Here is a 24,150-nt window from a genome sequence, read left to right as displayed (position 1 = left end):
GAGTCGCTTCCACTTTTTGATTATTATGAATAATGCTTCTATGAACATAGGTGTACAAATATCTCATTCTCTGCTTCCAGAAGTGGAATTGCTGGATCATGTGGTAATTCTATTTTTAGTTTTTTGAGGAACTGCTACACTGTTTTTCTAAGGAGCTCTACCATTTTGCATTCTCACCAACAGTATGCCAGCGTTCCAATTTCTCCACATCCTCACTCACACTTAGTTTGTCTTTTGTTGTTTTTTGATAGTAACCATTCTCATGGGTGTGAGGTGGTATCTAATGTGGTTTTGATTTGCGTTTTCCTAATGATTTCCTAATGATGTTGAGCATCTTTTTGTGGGCTTATTAGCCATTTATATATTTCCTTTGTAAAAATGTCTATTCAAGTCCTTTGCCCATTTCTTTTTCATTTTGTTAAGAGTTTTCAGAGCAGTTTTAGGTTCACAGCATAATCGAGGCGAAGGTACAGAGATTTCCTATATATCCCCTGTCCCTACACTCACAGCCTCACTCATTATCAACATCCCACATCAGAGTGGTGCATTTGTTACAATTGATGCACGTACGCTGACACATCATAATTACCCAAAGTCCATAGTTTACTTTATGGTTCACTCTTGGCGTTGTACATTCTTTGGATTTGGACAAATGTATAATGATGTGTATCCATCGTTATGGTATCACGTAGAGTGTTTTCACTGCCTGTTCATCCCTCCCTACCTCTCCACCCCCTGGCAGCTGCTGCTCTTTTTACTGTCCCCAATAGTTTTGCTCTTTTCAGAATGTCATATTGTTGGAGTCATACAGTATGTAATCTTTCCAGATTGAGTCTTTCATTTAGATATGCATTTAAAGTTCCTCCATGTCCTTTGTGGGTTGGTAGCTCATTTCTTTTTAGTGTTGAATAATATTCCATCGTCTGATATACTGCAGTCAGTTTATCCATTCACTTACTGGAGGACATCTGTGTTGCTTCCAAGTTTTAGCAATTATGAATAAAGATGCTATAAGCATTAACGTGCAGGTTTTTGTGTGGATTTAAGTGTTCAACTCCTTTGGGTAAATACCAAGGAGCGTGATTGCTAGATTGTATGGTGGTAAGAGTATGCTTGGTTTTGTAAGATAGCACCGCACTGTCTTCTAAAGTGGCTGTACCATTTTGGTTTCCCACCAACAGTTAGTGAGAATTTCTGTTGCTCTACATCCTCACCAGTATTTGGTGTTATCAGCATACCAAATTTTGGCCATTGTAATAGGTGTGCAGTGGTATCTCATTGTTTTAATTTGCATTTCCCTGATGACATATGATGTGGATCATCTTTTCATATGCTTATTTGTCATCTGTTTATCTTCTTTGGTTAAGGTGTTTGGCTGATTTTTTACTTGGGTTGTTTGTTTTCTTATTATTGAGTTTTAAGAGTTCTTTGTATATTTTGGAGAACAGTTTTTTATTGGATGTGTCTTTTGCAAATATTTTCTCCTACTCTGTGGCTTGTCTTCCAACTCTTAACGTTGTCTTTTACAGAACGTTTTTAATTTTAATTTTAATGAAGTCTAGCTTATTAATTATTTCTTTCATGGATTGTACCTTTGGTGTTGCCTTTGCCTATTTTTTTAGTCAGGTTATATTTTTTGTTGTATCATGACTAGTTTTGATACATGTAGTTTTCATATCATGACTAGATCTTCACATATAAATCATATGTGAAAGTTCTGAGAATTGTAATGTCTGATATAAATGAAAGTAGTGATTATGGTTATGTTAACATTTTTTCTGAAATCAGCCCAAAGTCCACTGAATGGGGGAAAAAAAGGTAGAACTTTTGGAGTTATGTAGAGGAAATTAATTTGTAAAATTGGAATTCATTTTGCTCAGGGCTTGTCGACAGTTTTGGACTGCATGTGTGGCTACCATAAGGTCACAGCAAATAATCCACCGGTGTTAGGGCCTTGAAAATAGTCCTGTTTGTTTAACCAATTCCTTGTTGTGATGTTTCATAATCCTAGGCTGTTTACCTAAAAAATAAGAGTCAGTCAACTGAGAAATCAGTATTTGGTAAATAAAATATATGAATATGTAAACATATAAAATAATATTAACTTTTATTCATCAGATGTACTTCACAATTGCAGTCAAATTAAAGAATATGACAAGAAATGTGGAAGACCTTATGAGAATTATGATACTTTACTGAAGGATATAAGAGATTTGAATGTTTGAACAAACCATGTGCCTGGATGGAGAGACTTGATAGTGATTAGATATCAAGAGTTGATAAAGGGCAGTTCTTCTCAAATGAATACGTTTAATATAATTCCAGTCAATATTTTAACGGAATTATTAATTTCTAAAGTTTATTTGGGATGTGAGAGATGAACTAAGACAATTTTGAAAGCATTTCAAATTTTTGATCTTCTATATAGAATAATACATAGTGTAAGCTGCAGTAATTCATATAGTCCTAACTTAGGAATAAACAGACTAATGAAAAAGAATTGAGGGCTCAGATAAGAACTGTCTCTAAATGGAATTTGGCATATCACTTCAAATTAGTTCGGAAAATGTGGATTTTTAAATGAGTGAGATGATTATTGGTTATCCATTTGAAAAAAGGAACTTTCTTGCCTCTGTATAATCAAATTCGGGGGGGGGTGAACATTTTAAATTTGAAAAAGTCATACAAATACTATTAGAAGGTATTTTAGTTTTGTGTCAGGAAGGTCATAAACTAAAAAGAACAGAATTGATTACATAAAAGGAAGACCTTCCATGTGACAGAACATTTTCTAAGTCTTGTTAAAAGAAAAACTCGGAAAAGCCATTTAGCAGTGAATTTTAACAGTTAAATTCAGTTTAACAGTAATTGTTAAAATTGTTAAACAGTTATTGTTAATTCATTTTAACAGTTATTGTTAAAATTTAAAGACTAAAAATGGAAAACTTTGAAGTTTTACTTCTGATTTTCTTTACTTTGTGAAAATGTATGTATAGGTGGGGGAATTAACAAGTTTTCATATGTAGGTGTAATGTACACTATTTCTTCTTTTAAACTTAAGGAAATATGCAAAAAGTTACCTTAGTTTCAAAAATATCTTTTTTTAATGGGAGACTAAGTCTTTATGTGAACAAAGTAACTCACCTCTTCAAGAATAATGGCTATAAGGAATGTTTTCTTAAGGCAGATTGTTACCATCACTGAAAAATTAGTTATTTACTAAGATACATACAGTAGCAGCGTTGATGCCAGAAGGTTATGCAGTGTTATATGTCTTAATAAATATTGATTAGTCTAACTTCAAATGTTTTCTTTTCAGTCAGGTCAATTCAGTGAAGATATGATACCCACAGTGGGCTTCAACATGAGAAAAGTAACTAAAGGTAACGTCACAATAAAGGTACGTCAGCTTCTTGCCAAACTCGATTTAAATTGTTAGCACATCCAGCTAGGAATTTTTCTGTTTGTTTCTTTGTCTTTTACATGAGTATTTGCAGTTCTTAGCTAATGAATGGGCATGTTCCAAAAGAATGTAAATCAGTTTTTTTTTTTTCTAATAGATCAAAATGTATAAGAGTTGAAGTGTTGTTAAGTGCCTATTAAAAACTTAGTATATGGGTTAGCAGAAGTATATTTGGGATTTAGATGTTCCTAGGAAATAAAAATCCCATCCTCAGAGTGTGGTATTATGTTATTTCATAAATAACATTTTATACTGAAAGATAATTTACTTATAATATTGGTAATTTAGTATTATATTTGTGGTAGCAAATATATTAACCCAGTTTTCCCTTTCTTTACTACTAAGCCCTAAAATTAAAACTATAAAATATGAAAAAATTAGCTAGTTGAAGATAATTTTGTTTTTGGAATGAGTTTGACAGGTTTAGCTTGTGGCCTGTTGGACTGTTGGACTGTTGTTTAGGGGCCATATGTTAGGAGTTTTTGGTTCACTAGTTCGTGGGAGTTTACTTCTATAGCCTGAGCCCTTATGGCCACTTCACCCAATTCTTGTGGCTCACAGAAGCTGTTTACTAAATTCTTTCTATAGTTCATCTAATAAAGCTCCTAATTTTTCATGTATATGTGTTTTTATTTATGTTGCTGGTGTCTGTAGCTAAATTGGAAGCCTCTTGAAGATAAATACCATAACTTAAGACTCTTATGTAGCCCAGTGCCCAGAATAGTACCCTGCAGAGTAGGCATAATAATGGAATAATTGTGAGTAGTGGCTTTCATATGGATAAAATAATTTTATGTAAGGAAAAAACCTAAGGAATGTTGGCTATGTTAGAATACACAGCAATTAAAAATGGTCAGGCATTAATGTATACCCCATCAGACGACTAAATTTTAATAGATTCTGAATGAACCGTTGTTTTCTGTCTTGACATTCAAATCTGGCTGTAATGCATGATTCTGTAGATTCTAAAAGTGTTATTTTAAAGATATTTATTTTCAGTACTTGAAATTTATTGGTTAACAGGCAAAGAAAATATTGCACAAAAACAAAATCTTTGCTCAAGCAGAACTTACTAGATCTAGTGTAAACATATTAGGACTTCACATTTAGAAGTAGCTCCAAGAACTTCCAGATTAAGAGCTTGATTGAGCTCAAATCTTTCAGGAGCAGTGTGGCTGTAACATAGTGGAAATGAACATATCTGTCCGATCTCTCTCTCCTCCATCTGCTACTTTTTCCTTCATTGTAGTATTTGAAAAATCTTTAATAAGAATTGTCCGTCTTTATTTAAAGATTTGGGACATAGGAGGACAACCCCGATTCCGGAGCATGTGGGAACGGTACTGCAGAGGAGTCAATGCTATCGTGTAAGCACTTTTCTTTTAAAGTCAATTTAAATTTCAAGGAAAAAAGTTGTTTTTAGTACTTCTAAGGCTCAATTTTTATTTTAGGCAATAACAGCGTTTCTTAGATATTTTCTTAGTGTAATCCCATTAACATGAGACTAAAAATTTAATCATAGAATGAGAATTTTGTTTTTTGTTTATGCAGTTAAGAGCTAAGGGATATAAATGTTTTATATTTAAGGATTACAAATGTATTAGCCCCTAGGAACAATCTATTTGAAAGTATTTTTGGGTGCTGAGCTTTTCTTTATTTAGGACTTTATTTTGATTAACAATTTCAGTACTGTAAATCTTAAGAAAATTAAAGATCTGTAAACTTAATTGTGATCATCAGAGAATATGAAGAAGGCATATTGAAATCACTTTATTTTTTTTAAAGTTACATGATAGATGCTGCAGATCGTGAGAAGATAGAAGCCTCTCGAAATGAGCTACATAATCTTCTAGATAAACCACAGTTACAAGGAATTCCAGTAAGTATGGAGTACTTGTTATTTTACATTATATGATTATAATATTTATAATTATATTATTAAAATTATAATTATACGATTATATTAATTATGTTTGAAATCAGTAAAATGGATTCTGTTTTAAAGTCTGGAAGGCTTATATTTACTGAATATCTGCCATATACTGGGTACTATGCTTTTTATTCATTTCTTAACTAGCTATTTATTAAACTATATGCGGTAGGAGCAGTGCTCAGTCCTGGGGTTATAGTGATGAACAGAAGTGAATAGAAACATGCTCCCTGCCATCATGAAGCTTTTGGTTTCGTCGGAAAGGTAGATGATATGAAATCACTTGAATAATACAGTTCTGATACATGCTGCGAAGGAAAGGTACAGGGAGCTATGAAAGTTGTAAGTTAGAGGGGAGACTTCATCTAGTTTGAAGGAAGAAGGAAGGAAGTGATACTTAAGCTGAGATGTGAGGGATGTGTAGGCATGTGAAGGATATGATGATTAGAGGGAAAAAGAGTTCCAGACAAAGACCCTTTAGTAGAAGGGAGCAGGGCACTGAGAGGAGGCCAGTCTCTCTAGAGCACAGAGCAGAGTGGGGAAGATAGGGTAGAGTGTGGTGAGCCACGCGGCAGCTGGGACACTAGAGGAGGCCGTGCTAGGCTGGACTGTGAGGGAAGCCATTGTTGTGTTTTCAGTGATCAGCTTTATTATTTAAATTATTCTGATTTCAGTTTAAGAATGGATTGAAATGACAAGAGGGACTATAAGGAGGACAGTTTTAGGAAGTCATTGAAGTTGTCCTGGCAAATTAGAGTACCAGGGATTAGGGTGGTATAGACAAGATGGTAAGAAGGAAACAGGTTCTGGGGATATTTAGGAACACAGTCCACCAGACTTGGCGATGGATTATAAGGGGAAATATGAAGAATAATTCCTAGTTCCTGGCTCACGTAGTTAGATGGAAAGTGGTGCCATTTGCTGAGCTCAGGAATGCTGGAAAAGGACCAGGCTTTTGCTTCATGACACATTCATGAGTGTCAGATACTTGAGGTATATTATCAAATAATTCTCACAACATATTGAGGTTGGTGGTATTATCCCTCCTTTGTAACAGTTGTTATTCACTCAAAGATGACGTGGCCATTAGTATGTTGCACAGCCAGGTTTTGAATCTTGACTTCAAAGCTTACTATTTTTCTTTTATATTAAAAACTATTTCTATATACCATAAGTAAAAATCAGTCTTGTCTTGGTCACTGTAAGGATTCTTAGTTGCAAGCAATAAAAAGCTGATTTAAGAAAGGAGTTCATTGAAAGGATATTGGGTAGCTTACAGAGTCTCTAAGAAGGTTGTTCATAACCAGGCTCAGAAAATAGGCTGGAACAAGGGAAGCTAAGCAGCTGTGAGGATCACATTCAAACTCACACTGTGGAATAAGTCTGGTGACCTGCAGTTTTGGAACACTAGACTCAGTTGCTCTGATTGGAAAGTCATTTAGTTAATGCTCCTTCTCTATCAGAATGGGTTCTCTATTCCTGCTTTCTTTAATCACTGGCTCTCTATCCAGAGTTTTGGTTGATCCTAGATTATGTGTCCATGCTCTAGCAGAAAGGAAAGCTGGGAAAGAAATTATCTACAGAAGCAAGTAGCTTTACTGGGAGGCAGATTCAAAAGGTGGGGGATTTCTTAAATGTAGGAAGAGGGCTAAGATGCCAGGCAACCTCAGACCTGACAGCTGATCACAGATGACCAGGATGTAGTATTAGGAACTAAGGTGGGTCCAGCTTGAGAAGCTGGAGTGACTTAAATAAGAGTCTAGAGAGAGGTAAGAATTGGGGAAGGGAAGACAACTGACCAAAGGTGCTGAGATTTGGCTCTTGGCTCTCCAACTGCCTGTAGTTTAACATTCCCCTCTGAGCTCCCAGTGCCCCTGGCTCTCTGTGCCTCTGTCCTTGTTTCCTTGTCCTTTGTGTGAAATAGAGTCTCAGGCCTATGAGTAGAGTTGGTCAAAGTGTCTGGAGTCAGGGTTGGGGATGTATTAAGTGAAAGAAGTAGATATGACAAGGTAGACATGATGTGTACTTTGTTAGGATGGGTCAAAGATACAAGTTCCTAGAAAACACTGATTGAGAATATGGATGTTATTAAATAATGTTGTATGTACTCATATTCTTTGCTTTCTGTGAGGCAGAAAGGCTGTATCTGGGAAAGACAGAGTGGTAATTGAGAAGCCCATCCATGCTTTCCTCCCTTTTCAAAGCATATCTAGCAATCAGAGGACAATATTTATCCAAGGGTGTATCGCTACAGTATTTATCTTGATCGCCAGATTTATCCATTGTTTTAGAATATTTATACATGATATTCTGTAGGATGGATCCAGAATTTTAAAAGCTTATGTACATGTCACATGATTAATGGCTAACAGATAAAAAAATGGTTAAAAAAATTATTCCTCCACCCTTGATTGTTAAGATCATATTCACATTTTGGTAAAGATTTATTAATAAATAGCAGAATGTGTATCAGAGACTTACAATATTTTAAATAGAAATTGGCAGCCACATATTGAATTAAGGGCATCTATGTGGTAGAAGTTAAAATAGATGCTAATTTGAACGATTAAATGAACGAGATAGGTCACCAGTTACACTTTAATATTATGGCATGTAGTAGCATTCTAATTTTAACATCTGCAGATATGAATAGGATATACTTCTGTGACATTTTCTTACATAAAAGTTTGCTCTTAATATCTTTTCTTTTTAAAGGTGCTAGTACTTGGAAACAAGAGAGATCTTCCTAATGCCTTGGATGAGAAACAGCTAATTGAAAAAATGTATGTCTGAAGAATGAATGATGGCATTTAAAAAAAAATTTTGTTCTAAGTTATACTATTTTGCCCACTACTTTGTTTAGCATCATTACATTATCATAGCCATGGTTTAGGTATTTAAACTTGGCCTACCAGAGAAGTGAATCTCTAACATTTTAGTAATAGTAAAATAATTTCTTCAGTATAGTAATAAAAAAACAAGTAAGATTGAGCAAAAAGAGTGATAAGTGTGACACTTGTTTTAAAGCACAGACTTATTCTCTTAATTCTGCTTTTTATAGGAATCTGTCTGCTATTCAGGATAGAGAAATTTGCTGCTATTCGATTTCTTGCAAAGAAAAAGATAATATAGGTAAGAAATGACTAGTGTCTTTGGAAGAAATGAGTATCATTGGAAGGGATGTCTAATGCTTCTTCTTATTTATTATCCTCATTTCTGTTTAAGTGGCTTGCTTTATAGAGTAGTGTTGCTTTTGCCTCAGGAAGAAGAGTAGAAATTATACCTTTTGACTACAATCTGCTCTGTGCTATTTAAAGAAGTAAATGCAATAAAGACAGGAAGTTCAGCATTATGTAATATCAATTTATTGCATTAATTTTTGCAGAGCTGGTATCCAGCTGTGCCTTATTACAAATAACGATGTTTTTAAAGTTAGACTTTACAAAAATTGGTCTATAGGCACTACAACAATTTTTCATTTATTGAACAAGTATATTACTGCAGTATGTTAGCACTCTGTTGGAGGCATAAGCCAAAAATACCCTTTATCTACTTAGTGTCTGTATGAGTTTCCTAGGGCTGCCGTAGCTAAGTACTACAAACTATGTGGCTTAAAACAGCAGAAATATATTCCCTCAAGTTGAGGAAGCTAGCAGTCTGAAATCAAGGTCTAGGCAGGGCCATGCTCTCCCTGAAGGCTCTGGGGAGGACCCCTCCTTGCCTTTCTCCAGCTTGTGGTGGTTGCCAGCAGTCTTTGGCTTTCCTTGCCTTGTAGATGGATTATTCCAGTTTCTGCCTCTGGTTTCACATGGCTTCTCCTTTGTGTGTCTGTTTTCTCTTCTTATAAGGACACATATCATTGGATTAGGGGCTACCCGAATGTAAATTTTTAGGGGACACTCTTCAATCCAGTACAGTATTCTTAAAGAATAATATATCTGTCTCAACTTTAGTCTCCTAACTAATTTGGTGAGGGATAATTTAATAAAAGTGTGTTGGAATGGGTGAAGAGGGTCAAAAGATTTAAAAAAAAAAAAAAAAAAGACAAGGTGCCGGCCCTGTGGCGCAGCAGCTAAGTTCGCATATTCCACTTCTTGGTGGCTGGGGTTCACCGGTTCAGATCCCGGGTGCGGACATGGCATCGCTTGGCAAAAGCCATGCTGTGGTAGGCGTCCCACATATAAAGTAGAGGAAGATGGGCACGGATGTTAGCTCAGGGCCAGTCTTCCTCAGCAAAAAGAGGAGGATTGGCAGCAGTTAGCTCAGTGCTAATCTCCCTGAAAAAAAAAAAAGACAAATGGAAGTATTTGATAAGATGAAAGGCTATTCAGCCTTTAGCTGCTTGAGTGAAAAGACCTATAACAGTACGGTAAAATATAATCAAGAGTAACGGATACCTTCATGACAAAACATACTCAAGCTAAGTCACAATTCTTTTCTGGCCTGACAGGCTCAACCAAAGTTTGAAAGGGAAGTTTAATGCACGTGCCTTGAACAGATGGATAGGAGCCTAGGGATTTTCATGGCTGCTTCCCCTATCCCAGTTTGGTGGTCACTGGTGACAAAAATCTCTGTGGGTCACTGTAGAAAAATGAGGCCTTCCATCGATGCTGCGTAGTGGGTTAGAAACAGTGGGCTTTGGAGTCAGTCAGCCTCAGGCTTGAGCACTTGGTCCTGAGTTATTTTCTGAGTGGCCTTGCACAAAGCACTTAACCTCCTTTATCTCCAGTTTTTACTCATCTATAAAATGGGCATAATGGCAACAACTTAAAAACTCTTTTGTGAGAGGGAGAAAATGAATTGCACCACTGTTTGACGTATGGTGGACATCACCTGAGTGTATTAGTTTTCTAGTGCTGCTGTCAGTTAGAAGCCTGTCACAGGTCTCACCGAGCTGAAATCAAGGACTGACGTTGCAGGTTATGCTCCTTCTGGAGACTCTAGGGGAGAATTCATTTCCTTGCCTTTTTAGCTTCTAGAGACTGCCTACATTCTTGGCTCCTGGCTCCTTCCTCCATCTTCAAAGCCAAAAGCATTCTATCTCTCTGACCCTTCTTCTATAGTCACATCTCCAATTAACAAAAAAAAGTATATTGGAATCAAATGTAATAAATAGTGTGTTTAACAAGGTATTCTGATATTTTTTTCTTTAGCTTTTCTTCAGTATGTGTTGGTTCTCATCATACTTTCTTCAAGTCAGTTCCAGTCTGTATCTCAACTCCTTCCCGCCCCTCTCAAACATGCTCTGAGGAGCTCCAAGTGTTGATAGTTTTTGGGCTGATTCTGGGCTTCCTTTAAAGACCACCCCAAACAATCTATGCTTGCTTTGCTGATGGACACAAATTCTCCTCTATTAAATGGATAGAATAAGTGACTTGTTACACTGGGAGCATTCAGTTAATTTGAGAACAGACTGTTCAGGTACTTAGGGTTACTTAGAGTTTATTTGAAAAAAATATTTTTTCTATGTTGAAGGGAACTCTTCTTAAATTTTAAGTTGTGCCCCCAAGAGAGCATTTACTTATACACCAGTAGTTCTCATTGGGGGATTTTTCTCCCAGGAGACATTTGGCAATATGTGGAAACATTTTTGGTTGTCATAATAAGGAGGGTGATGCTGGCACCCAGTAGGTAGAGATGGTGGATGTTCTAAACATCCTACAGCCCTCACAGCTCAGAATTGTCCAGCCTAAAATGTCAGTAATGGGGAGGTTGAGAAACCCTGTTCCACATAACCATAATTTTTCATACATTGTGCTGTTTTTTAAATCTATTACTCCCTTATATTTTCTCTAGTATTTCCTAAAATAAGAAAAAAAAGTTTTCGAAGGGAGAAAAAAAATATCCTTTGTTTTACCAGCATGACAAACTAGCCACATACTTTTCTGAAAAAATCTTGTGAGCTCATTTATGAAGTAACTGCAGGGAAGCTGGGGAGAACTTCTGTTTGAGGCTGATCTTCAGAGTTTGCTGTAGAGCTCCATAGTCACCAGGATTGTGATTGCAGAACTCTGGATTCACGGAGTCTTATTAAGCCCAAGGAAGCTGATCAACTCTAACCAGATTCAAAACAAGCAAATCCAAAACAATTGTAAATCCAAATGCCTGTTTGTTTGGAGCTAGAAATATAACTAACAGCCAAGTAAATTAGACTTCTTGGGTGATCAAGTCAGAACACCCTCCTAATTTCAGCTTTTATAACAAATTTTAGCACCAAATTTATGATTTTGCTAAATTGATCCAAAAAGTATTTCAGTGCACATGGGTTGTGTGTTATACTTCCAGCTTCCTGATGTGGTAAATGAAGTGCCTTGGTTTCATTAGTAATGTGTCCTCAAACCGTACACAGAATAGATTACTTCTAGGAAGATGCTCTTTGCAAAGATGGCTCATACTTGTGGGCCTTTTTGTTATGGAAGATGACTCCTTCATCTGAGTATCTTATTTCTTTTCTGCCTTTTTATCTAGTCTTAAGGATCCATGTGTCTTTAGGATATGATTTCTGTCCAGTGTCCACAGTTGTTTATCTGTTTTTTTTAGTGCATTTCTTAAATATTTAAACCTGATCATTTCACTTTCAAATTTACCTTTTCCCCTATTCATTTCAAATGAACGTGCTCTTGCTCTTATTACACACTGCTGTCCTCCATTTGAAGTGCAAATGACCTGCTCCAGCAGTCCAGTTAATTCATTGTTTCCACAACTCTGAATGGGTCCTGTTTGTTCATATCTCAGCTCTAGGCTATTCTTTATATGTGTGTGGCTTATAGTTTCTCTAATGCATGTTAGCTGGGAAACTGGGAGCTTGCATTTGCACTCATCTTTCAGGCTTGGAGAATAGAGTGCTGCTTCTAATAGAAGTGCACATACCCTTTATGTGGATAATACATTTCAAAGAACGCAAAGACGGTAATTCAGTGTTTTGACTTTGCTGCCTTCTCTTATCAGTCTAAGTGCTTTTCCTGGCTAATCTTACCTCCTGTAGCTTCAGTTGCCAGCCATGCGATGATACCTTGCCAGGCTCCATGTCTGCCTCAGATCCGTATAGCTAAAACTACCTGCTGGACATCTCATGTGTGTTACCTTCTGTACCTCAAACTTGGTGTACTTTTAGCTGAATTCTTAATCTTCTTTTCTCAGGCTGTTCTTCCTGTAGCCACTGTGTTAGTCAGCAGCTCCATGACCCACATACTCATTCAGGGCAGAAGGTTCCTTCACACCCACTACATATAGTCTGTCCTTTCAGTTCTATATCTTAACCATGCTCCTCATTTTACTCCTCCCTGTCTTTACAGCACTTGGTTTGCTTCAGACCCTTAGCCCTTTCCTATTCCTATTGTAATAGTCAAGTCTCTATGTTGGCAGCCCTCTGAGCTGTCCTCCTCTGTTGCATGGTTGATCTTATTTAAAAAACTAATATAATTTCCCTGCTTAAAATTCTCCAATAACTTCCTGTTGACTTGAGAATAAAATCCAAACTGTTTAGGATCTTAGAATGGCGTACAAGGTTATCTGGCTCCCTCTAGGCCTGTGGTTCTCAACTGAGGACAATTTTGCTCTCTAGGAGACATTTGGCAATATCTGGAGACGTAATTGGTTGTCATAACTAAGGATGGAGGGGTGATAATGGCATCTAGTGATAAAGGTCATGGATACTGCAGAATATTCTACAGCTCACAGGAAGGGCCCTCCCGGCTTCCCAGCAAAGAATTATCCAGCCCAAAATGTCAAAAGGATAAGGGTGAGAACCCCTGCTCTAGCCTTATCAGTGAGTGGCAACCCCCTCCCCATCTCTGTGCTTCAGCCACATCTTATCACTCATCATCCATCCAGAGCTCCACACTGTTTCATGCCTTCGTTTATCCTTTTGCGGTTGCTGTTTCTTTTGCCTGAAATTCTCTAGGGAAGCCCCTCAACCCCAAATGATTACTTGTATGTTTTCTGACTGTTACACTAAAAGCTCCTTGAGAGCAGAGAAGGGTTCCCCCCAATCTTTGCTTTTCTGGCACTTCACATACAATATCTGATCTTATAGGCAATCAGTAAATTTTTAAATGAATAAAAGATGGCACAAGCTGACCTGTACACAGTTGAACTTTTAAACTAGAGACTCTTCAGTCTCTCTTGTAATTCCTCAGATTATCTTCTTGAAGTTCAGGTAATGGAGAACAGTAGTATACATGGAGAAAAGCAGAAGAGGGTAGGCCCAGCATGTGCTTTTAAATCGCTGCATTTTAAGTATTATCTCTGATATTTAGTTTAACTGTGGTATCTTAATGTCTTCACTTTTTTTTTTCCATCTTTAGATATCACACTTCAGTGGCTTATTCAACATTCAAAATCTAGAAGAAGCTGAAGCATCTCCTGAAGTCTTCCAGTCCTTCTTGGCTATAATCTTAGAATTATTGTCCGTTCCTCTGAAGTACTTCCCAGAATACGGTCCTTCCTAAACCCAAGAAATTGCCTTTTTCAGAGTTTATTTCTCATGTGCACTGCTGAAGATGTGTATCCCTAATCCTTCATAAAGAATCAGCTAGAGTTGTCATGATAAAGTCAGCACACAAAAAAAGGCTGCTTATACATACTTGTCTTAAACAGTGTGTAGAGCTTTTTTTAAAAAACGCACTTTTGACCATCTTAAATCAAGAAAATTGCATATTTCTGTTCTGGTCTTTCTGGGCCAGACTTTTATATTGGTTTTCAGTAAACGTCCAACTATGGTATTTCATTATAGAGTCCAGTAGCTTAATATTGATACTGACTTGATACAGCATGAAGTTTCTAGTGCCACACACAGAATTTAGCAAACCTTTAGCCTGACTAAGGTGGGATGTAAATATAATGTTTACATATCTCACAAATGCATGTAAAATGTATAACTACACCTTAGGAATTAAAACAGTAGTCTGAAGAGGGAGCAGAGGCACCAGATTAATGTTGTTATTGGTTCTTTACTCTGGTGAGATCTTAGGTGATGAATTTTTAAGACATTTCTGCTTTCTGAGAATTCTTCATCACTGGAAAGCAGTTGGGGGTATGGGAGGAACTAAGGCATGCTGTTTTGTATCTGTCCAGATCATTACTTCTATATCTTTTCTTCTTTTTTTTCTGGTTCAACACACTTTTTTAAGGGGTTGGGAATTGAAGATTTTCGCAAAAGCTTTCATGAATTTAGAGCATTCCAGCCAATATAATAAAACGTGTTAAGAATGTCACACTTTGTTCAAACACCTGTTTGTTCTTTCTATCTCCAGTCATTAAATCAGTGCTGCTGCATGACACTCTTACTCTTGACTTTTTATATCCAGTCATAAAGTGGACTTTCAGCACAATAGACACTTATGAACAAAGAAAAATTCTTATTTTTCTCTCTTATTGATGTAAGGTTTGGCACTCTTTTGTCTGGTGCCATTAGATGTCTTGATTATTGTGACAACTCTAGAGCTGCCTGCTTTATCTAATGTAATCACGCGCACCGTCGACAGGTTGTTTAACGATCAGTCCCACCGAGAGCTGCGGAACTGATGCCGTTTATTGCTTCTATGATACAGAGATGTGTAAAAACTTAAAATGAACATGTTTTGTAGTTTAGTGATCTCCATATACATAAAGGGACATATTAATACTGGTTCACTTGTAAATCGTTATTCCCATAGAGCACTGTAGTAGATGAAACTCCATAGTACACCTGCTGATGCGTTGCCTCACACTGTGTGTGATTTTGTTTTTGTTAAGCAGCACCCATGTAGTCAGTGCATTTCCAAATGTGTTGAGCACTCAAAGTGCAGTCAACAGTAAGTTCTTTTAATGAATACCAGTTTTAATTTATAGACTGCCATGGCCTTAACAGTAGTCTGTACAAAATACTGCACTGTCTTGCACAGACACTACTTGTTTTTCTCCATTCAGATTTTTATGAGTAGAATCTCAGCTTTTAAAATTCTGTTCTTATTCTTTGAAGCATGTTGCATACTTCCCTGATAGGATGGATGGTTCTGTAAATGAAGATATTTAAACTTGCTACTGTAGTTCAACACCATTAGCGGTCACTGTGAACCATTACACAGAAAGTGGCAATTTGCTTGTGCCTGAAAGGAGGAATCGGAACTAGAATGTGTGACTGTGTGGGGATCGCATAGGTTCGTTAATTGACCTATCGCTAAACCTTAATGTGTTTGTGTGTCTGTTCATTCTTTCAGCATTTCAAGACATCCAAACACTACTACCAACATTTTCCTGTGCATTAACCTCTGCATGTGAAAACTTAACAGTTACTGAACTTTGTAAATATGTGAATTTTTTTTATTTAGGTGGATGCGTTTTTTTGTCTGTTTACTGCTCTTCTCAGCTTTATTCAATAAACTTGCATTTTGAGGGTTGTATTGACGATTTTAACTTAAAATGTGCATCATGATGGAAGGTGCTGACTTTTTTGGGAGGGGGGTGGAGAGAAAGTTACCATGAGCAGGCTCCATAGACTGTGTGTTAGAAAAAAATCAGCTCAGCTCTCAAAGAATTGGGTCTGTGGGCTAGTTAAAATAGAAATAAACTTTTAAAATATCCACAGAATTGATATTGCAGTTTTTTGTGGGAGGTGTGGAGGAGGTGCTACTACTTGTAAACTCTCATGATACACCAAATTCAGGACTTCTAAAAGTGGCAAGAGCTAGTTAAGCATTTTCTTTTCTTTAGTGAGGAAGAATGGCCCTGAGCTAACATCTCTTGCCAATCTTCCTCGTTTTGCTCGAGGAAGATTGTCGCTGAGCTAACATCTGTGCCAAACTTCCTCTATTTTATATGCAGGATGCTGCCTCAGCATGGCTTGATGAGCATGGTGTGTAGGTCTGCACCTGGAGTCTGAACCCACAAACCCCAGTCTGCCAAAATGGAGTGTGCAAACTTAACCACCATGCCGCCGGGCCAGTCTCTAATTAAGTATTTTATATCCAGTTGTTTCAAAAATCATAACAGAACTCTACTAATAAACAAACCATGAGACATGCTTACTTACTGACTTTAGTTCCAGAATGAACAGTTTTTTGGGTTTTTTTTTTTGTTGAGGAAGATTCGCCCTAAGCTAACATCTGTTGCTAGTCTTCCTCTTTTTGCTTGAGGAAGTTTCACCCTGAGGTAACATCTTTGCCAGTCTTCCTCTTTATTTTGTATGTGAGTCACTGCCACAGCATGACTGCTGACGAGTGGCATAGGTCTGTGCCTGCGAACCGAACCTGGGCCACTGAAGGGGAGTGTGCTGAACTTAACCACTAGGCCATGGGGCTGGCCCCCAGAATGAAAAAATTGTAAACATCAAATGTGGTTTTCCCATAAAAGCACATTTTTAAAGTAAAGCATTTGACTTATTTTCTAGTATGTTATCTTTTGCACTGTAAAGCAAACATTTATCTCATCAAAGCTGTTGGAGAAATGCTTTTATGTATTTTTACTCAACTTTTCCTCTAGATCCATACTGTCATTCTGTACAGCCAAACCTTGGTGGCCAGTTGGATGTGTGATTAGTATTTCTAGGACAGAAGTCCCTAGGATATCAGGGTTAAATTCTTTTATTGAATTGGTGGAGCCATTTACTCAAGCAACCAGTTTGGTCCTCTTCTCAATGACTGCTTACCAAAGCAATTTTTGGAGGAGTTGTCATTTTGAGGGGAACGGAGGGGATATAAATTTGGGTTACTTAACTCTTGATTCTAAGTCTATATGTGCTTTCAAAAATTGGGACTTCTAAAATTAGTCCCTTTGGATCAGTCAAATAAATTGGATGTATTGGGCCATGGCTACTTCAGTTTTCATTGTTTTTGAGGAACTAATTGCCTTGTGTATTCTATCCATCTAGAATCCAGTTACACTGAAATCCTGTAGATTTGGTAATTTCAACCTCTCAGCGTCTGGCGGTTTGAGAACTGGAGTGGAAGTTTAAATTTACTGTAGCTGGACCTATAACTGTAACCTCCAGTTGGCCAAATGCTTTACTCTAAAAATGTGTCATTGCGGGGAAACCACCATGTTTTACTATTTGAAATATTTTCATTTTCTTACGAACTTTAAAGGTTATGCCCTCAAAAAAACGTATGCCGGTGAAGATGCTTGAAGAGGAAGACAAGAAAGCAAACGCTAGCCGTGTGACTTCCCTTAAGTTTGCAGTTCTACAAAAGTGTGGCCCACAGCAGGTGTTTCCTGTTGATTAGTAAATATCCTCTGCACAATGTCTGTTTAAAATTCAGCTATTAATAAAAATGGGTACTTTTGTAATTGCTGCCTCTTGAAGGTTCTTAGAGAAACAGAAGCAGGTCATTGACATGCTGGATGGACTGCCATGGGAAGTGCCTTAATCTAAGCAACAGCAGTAGTCATTCATTATTCCATTTCATTAACAAGCCCTCCCTTCAGCAAGGTAATTCTGTTTTAAAATCCCAAGGCAGCTGATGACTTAGATAATGCAGATTTCCTACAGGAATCAGGAGAGGGGGAAGATACCTTAGCCTCATTTCACTGGGGTTTGCAGGTCTTGCATTCATAAAAGGAAGAGAAGGAGTAGGAAAAGAGTTGTCAGCTTAAAATGCTAATGTAGCTTGGTTCTGTGAGGAGTGCCGGATTGGCATTTGAGAGAATGGGTTCTTTTCTTTGCTGTTAACTGTGTGACTGGCGAGTTGCCAAACCCCCTCTGGCTTCGCAGTTTTCCCATCTGTAAAATGAAAAGTAGAGGATTTCTAATATAACTTCTCCCACTAACAGGCTGTGGTTCTAGCAGCCAAGAGGTTTGGATGGTGGTGAAACAAAGCAAAGAGAGATGAAAACGCCCCCTCATCCTAGTGAATCTGTTCATGTTGTGTTCCTACCACTTGAAAATAACCCAAAAACACAGAAATATTTACATTTCATAACTTTAAATCTTAACATAGTTAAGGGCTGGAGATCACAGACAATTTATAGAATGATACAATAACTTACATTTTGTTTGAAGGAAATACTGTAATCACGTGGGCTTATATTTTGAAAGTCATTTAAAAAATTTAAAGCATTTCTTCCAGACTGCAGAAAAATGTTTATTCTGGTATACAATGTGGAAAAATACATACCTACTACCAATTTGGCGGTAAATGCTTTAGAGCTAATATTTGACACTTTTTAACTGCTGTATGGCTAGGTTCTGCTTGAATTTATTTGGAGCTTGGAGAAAACTGGGAGCAGTTAGAAAATACTTCCTTTCAAAATACTGAGGGGGAAAAAACCCAACAAAACTAATGTTTTCCCTTTTGAACATGAGAAGTAGAACATCAATGGATTGGTAATTATAGTATCTCTTCCACCCAGCTCTTATATACCAGGTAATCTACAGTTTTGGCCTACCCTGAGTTTTGTACAATCTATCACACCATGTGCTATCTTGTTGCTACATTAAGAGTCCATCATTTCTATCTACTGTTAGCCAATGCATGAATTAGATGACTCCATTTTCTATTTGTATCATTCTCTGAGGAAAAGGAAATTGCTATTATTTGTCATACCACTAGCTAATTTATGAAAGCACTAGCTCTCCTCACCCTTCAAAGAAGGGTTGAGAATTTATATAGTTTTACTTTCTCTAGAAGCATCTGTAACCTAGGGGCTGGGGCATGGCACAGGGATGGTGAATGTCAGTTCTGGATGGATAGTCGGCACATTTGATTTAATGGTTTAGTAGTTAGAACAGCTGGGAAAGGAAGCTCACCGCTTTTTTTCTAAGTTCCATTTGTTTTTTGAATAAGGTGATTTTTAATAGGGAATCACATGATTCAAAATTTAAAATACATAAAAAGATATATGAACTCTTGATCCCACCCATGACTGAGTAACCACCCCTCCATCACCAACCAGCCTTTACAGATAACCCTTATGTCAGTTTTTTATTTATCTTTCTAGTGTTTTCTTTATACAAAATACAAAAAGCAACTATATATGCTTTTTTTTTTTTTCTAATCACTGTCTTACAGAGAAGGTAGTCTACTGATTTGAACACGGCTTTTCCCCACTTACTGTGTGCTGGCGGTCTTTCCATGTCAATATACAGAGTTCCTCATTCTCTTTCACAGCAGCAGGGTTCCCATTTCACTGTGTGTGTGGTTTTTAATAGATTCCAAAGTTTATTTAACTGGTCTCCTTTTGATAGACTTTTGGGTTGTTTATAACTTTTTGCTTTTATAAATAATACTGCACTGGGTCATTATTTACACGTGCAGCAATTCACAGAGGCATATCTGGGTCAAAGGGCAAATGCCTTTGTACTTATGCTAGGAATTGCCAAATTGCCCTTCACAGGGGATGTACCAGTTTTTATTTCTACCAGTCTGTCTCCCGTGTCTTGCCAACAGAGTGTGTTGACAAACTTCTGGATTTCTGCCCATCAAATGAGTCTGAACAATAAGTATATACTGTTCAATTTTAAACTAAATGTGAAACTTAGTTTTTCTTACCTAGCTATATAATAAACAATATTACTTTAATTCTGGAGTTGGGTCTTCACCAAATTAATAATGGGATTATAGGTAATTCCCTCCCTCCCTTTTTTGCTTAAATTTATTCCTCCCCACTCCTTTATAAAGCAAGTATATATTGCTTCAGAAAGCTGTAATCAGAATTTTAAAAGTCATCATTACGTCACTTGATGTTTTTACATTATTGCTTTGGATAATAAATCATTTATTACTTGTTAGAATACAAAAATCCCTCCTTTTAATAGGCTATTTTAACCCTGCTATTTAACATTAGGAGCTCTTGGACTACCCTTGGAGGTCATTCTAGAGCCAGAGGGTTTTTTTCTGGCTTTGCAGTTTTAGGAACCTAGTGCATTGATTCATGCACTCAGACTCACAAGACTGAGTCCCATAACTGGAATGTCCGCCTTTTTTTTACAATGGAGGGTATTTTTAAAGGCACTGAAATACATCTGTTAGCCAGGTCACCTCGTTCAACTATCAAAGTAAGAGGGAGACTGAATTTGGATCACCTTGTGGGATATAACCCCAAATAACAGAGCTGTAGGACCATGATGTGTAGAAGCTGGAACAGGTTGAGTTAAATGGAATTAGACCTGAGGACTCAAAAGCCCTTTCAGCTGTTCTTGGACTGTGGTGAGTTTTAGCCCTTGTCCTATTTTCCATTTGATTTCTTTAGACACATTTTTCTCCTAAAATAGGGCTTTGAAAATAGGAGGGGCTTAGTTTAATTCGTCCAACAGACCTCAGGTGTATATGTACTAAGTACTTTTACTAGATGCTGGTCTTGAAAAGTTCACATAGTTGGTGAGTAGTAATAATAGGGCTCACTATGTATGTAGTGGTGGTGTAGATACATTATATACATGAAATAATTTAATTGTCACACCTGCTGTATCTTATCACCCTCATTTTACACATAAGAAAACAGGTCCAGAAAAGTTAAGTAACTTCCTGAGGTCCCTCAGAGGGCAGAGCTATGATTTGAATACCTGGCGATCTGACTTCTGAGTCTGGGTTCTTAGCTGTCCTCTCTGTGGCGCCCCCCAGAGTAAAGCCATTTTTACCATAGTGCGTTTCAAGTGTTCTTGTCAGTCTCCTGACGCTCTTGTGAGATGACGTACAGAAAAACCAACACAAAACAGTTTCTTAAAAAGTTGCTTTTTAAGGTTAGGCTTTTCTGATTAGCTAGAGCTGTTGTCCCAAAGTCATCAGCCACATTTACCTTGAGGAGAGTCCTAGTCTAAAAGGCTAGAACAAGATAGTCCATTTTCTTTCTGTTCAATTTGAGAAGGGAACACTGTCTGAACCTGGCCCCTAAATCCTAGGCTGTACCTTGCAAGGACTAATGTCAACATTGTTGCCTGTGGGGTGGCTTTAGAAGAGCAGAAGGACCAATCTTTCTGTGCTTTGAGGGCCAGCTAGTTGTAGTAAGTTTCCCGGGACTGAAGTGTGGGAGAGGTAGGCAGTAGCTCTTTTTCTGCTTAGAGCCAAGTGGCTCGAGGAACTTGAGTCCCCCAACCTGATTTCTTCCCTTATGACTTGTGCAATAAACCTTACAAGGTTTTTTAAGATTAAGCGAGAACATGTGAATTTTGAAAAACCACAGGACATATATGACTGGCAGCTGTTGTGTCAGTTTTACTGTGAAAAGCATGTTTCAAAAGTTGGATTTTTTTTCTGGTTATTAAAGAGATTTGTTTTTATTAGAGATTGTCTCTGATGTGAGGACAGGAGCTGTCATCAAAGTGGTCTACAGTTGACTGTGGTGCGAGATCAAATTTAAAACTTTTAAGTAAAATTTGCAATAAAATAGCTTAGGAAGGAAACATACAACACACACCTTAATATTCAACATTCAGTCTGCAAGTTCCAGGATGGTAGACCTGAAAGTTCAGGATCAGGCACTGAGGTTGGACTTCCAGCAGAAATGCCTTTCACAGAGGAGAAAAAGTGGGATCTGTGAGGGCAAAGCCCCTGGCCCAGGCTCTCATTATACTCTTTCTAATGCTTGGGCAGGCCTGTCTCAGGATTTGGGGGATGAATAAGGCTCACCCAACAAAAAGGCTCTTACTATGTGCGAACCACTTTTGTGTTGTAATCAGATGTTTCTTTGGGCTGCTTCTCAGTCTCCATTACACCTCCTCTGTGTTGCAACAAGTCCCCTGACCCTAAGAATGTGATGACTGTGCCATATGACAACTTCATCATCCTCTTAATCACTTCCTTGGTCACTCAGCCAATCTCTGATTTGGGCCACTTGTCAGGCCTTGCTTCCCAAGCTTTTCAGGAACCTCGGTATAACAGGCACGTGGTCTAAACTTATGGAGTGCAAGCCTTAGCAGACATTTCCAAATGCAGCAAACAAAAGAAAACAGAAGCCCTAACCTGTTGAATCATTACATGAAAGCCATAGATCTTCAGAGCTGACATTTGCAACCTTCTTAATTATGGGAAGTAGGTAGAGAAGGGGTAAAGCGATTTGACCAGGAATCTATCCCATACCTCAAAGGTGAGGTCCCTGCTGCGGGCGCACAGGAGAGATGGCGGGAGTGGGACAGGCAGGAGGGGAGACGGTTAAATACACCTGCTAAAGATAATTTGTTGGTGGCAGCAGCCTTGACTCCTCCCACTCTCTCTTTTTTTGTTAACGATCCTATTTCTGAGACAAAAGCAATATAACCTAACTCAGTATTTCCTGAAACTGCCAAACGCTAAGAATCGCCCAAGAGCACTTGTTATACACACGTTCCCGGGACCCTGCATTGGAGGTCGATAGCTCTAGGACAGGATCTGGAAATACGTGTTCTACAATCACCGTGAGCGATTCTTACAAATTACCGTGTTCTGATCAAAAGAACAGAATTCAGGATACCGTTTTGTGCAGTCTTGAGCTAAAAGGTACTATCCCACCCCCATCATAAACAGACAAGTTAAAAACCCTGCCCTTGCTATGCAAAAGCTGCTTTACAGAAATGTCCCTTTCTCTCCTCTGACGTCTTTTACTGTCACCATCCCTAAGCTAGAGCCAGAGCGGCTTTCTCTGGTCCCACCTCGCTCCCACTCGTGCGAACACTCGCTCTGCCCAAAGCCGGGCGTGTCCGGGGCCACGTCTCTGTCCGGCGCCGGACGGGCGCTCTCGTGCCGCGCTCCCATTGGCTGGAAGTTCCCTCGCCATCGCCCGAGCGGCCCCTAGTCGCCACGCCAGCCCAGCCGGCCTCGGGACCGCCCAGGGGCGGGGCCCCGCGCAGGGGCGGGGCCAGGCAGAGCCGGGGGGCGGGGCGATGGCAGGGGCGGGGCCTGGCGGCGGGGGACGCTCGGGCGGCCTATGGCGCGGGAGGGAGTCCCCGGCCGCGCCCCTCGAGGCCGGGCCGGGGCCGGGCCGGGCCGGGCCAATCCCGGCGACAGGGCGGGCGAACGCGGGTGCCCGAGCTGCCGGCCCGCGGGGCTGGGGGTGGAGGACAATGGGTCAGTTCCTGGTGCGTCACCGGGGAGTTCCTTAAAGGGGAAGTGAGCGGGGCTCCGGGACAGGAGCAGGGTGCGGTGGTCGGCGGGGCAGGCCCCCAGCGCTTTAAAAGAATGCCCGCGGCGCCCGCGCGACCATGCAATGGCGAGCGCTCGTCCTGGGGCTGGTGCTCCTCCGGCTTGGCCTCCATGGGGTGCTGTGGCTCGTCTTCGGGCTGGGGCCCAGCATGGGCTTCTACCAGCGCTTTCCGCTCAGCTTCGGCTTCCAGCGCCTGACGGGCCCCGACAGCCCCGCGGCGCCCGCCTCGGGGCCAGCGGGCCGGCCCGGCGCGGCGGCGGGGCCGGCGTGGCTGCAGCAGCCGGTGCACGGGGAGGCGGCGGAGCGGCGCCGGGCTCCGCGGCGGGCCCGGCCCGGCGTGTGCGGCCCGGCTCACTGGGGCTACGCGCTGGGCGGCCGGGGCTGCGGGCCGGACGAGTACGAGAAGCGCTACAGCGGCGCCTTCCCGCCGCAGCTGCGCGCCCAGATGCGGGACCTGGCGCGGGGCATGTTCGTGTTCGGCTACGACAACTACATGGCGCACGCCTTTCCCCAGGACGAGCTCAACCCCATCCACTGCCGCGGCCGGGGGCCCGACCGCGGGGACCCGTGAGTAGCCCGCGCCGCGCGCGCCGTCCTCTGTCCTCCGCTTCCCCTAAGGGCCGCCGGAACGTTTAGGGTCCTGGGACGGCGCCCGCCCGCCCGCCCCGTGCCTCGGCCGACCCCCTTCGCGGTTCCCCTGGGCCTGGGGGTGCGTGGATGGGCCGGT

General features: G+C 39.7%; 2 protein-coding genes across 3 annotated transcripts in view; both read left to right on the top strand.

Moving 5' to 3' along the window:
* The window catches only part of ARL8B (ADP ribosylation factor like GTPase 8B), a 42,991-nt gene extending 27,216 nt beyond the window's left edge, over nucleotides 1-15,775 (top strand). Inside the window, exons 2-7 of the mRNA XM_046670550.1 lie at nucleotides 3,320-3,400; nucleotides 4,757-4,830; nucleotides 5,249-5,342; nucleotides 8,109-8,176; nucleotides 8,455-8,525; nucleotides 13,700-15,775. Of these exons, the coding sequence (XP_046526506.1) occupies nucleotides 3,320-3,400; nucleotides 4,757-4,830; nucleotides 5,249-5,342; nucleotides 8,109-8,176; nucleotides 8,455-8,525; nucleotides 13,700-13,749 (438 nt within the window). The 3' untranslated portion in view covers nucleotides 13,750-15,775. The remainder of the gene's footprint in view (nucleotides 1-3,319; nucleotides 3,401-4,756; nucleotides 4,831-5,248; nucleotides 5,343-8,108; nucleotides 8,177-8,454; nucleotides 8,526-13,699) is intronic.
* Nucleotides 15,776-23,355: 7,580 nt separating this feature from the next.
* Nucleotides 23,356-24,150, top strand: part of EDEM1 (ER degradation enhancing alpha-mannosidase like protein 1) — a 29,201-nt gene continuing 28,406 nt past the window's right edge. The window contains exon 1 of one of the 2 annotated variants that reach the window (XM_046657699.1): nucleotides 23,356-23,990. In XM_046657699.1, coding sequence (XP_046513655.1) covers nucleotides 23,482-23,990 — 509 coding nt within the window. In that variant the 5' untranslated portion in view covers nucleotides 23,356-23,481. The remainder of the gene's footprint in view (nucleotides 23,991-24,150) is intronic. The other variant, XM_046657692.1, reaches the window with a different exon arrangement.

The sequence above is a fragment of the Equus quagga genome, chromosome 1 (assembly GCF_021613505.1).
Source record: "Equus quagga isolate Etosha38 chromosome 1, UCLA_HA_Equagga_1.0, whole genome shotgun sequence".
Classification (NCBI taxonomy): domain Eukaryota; kingdom Metazoa; phylum Chordata; class Mammalia; order Perissodactyla; family Equidae; genus Equus; species Equus quagga.
Note: the sequence above shows the minus strand (reverse complement) of the source record. Positions and strands in the feature narration are given on the sequence as shown.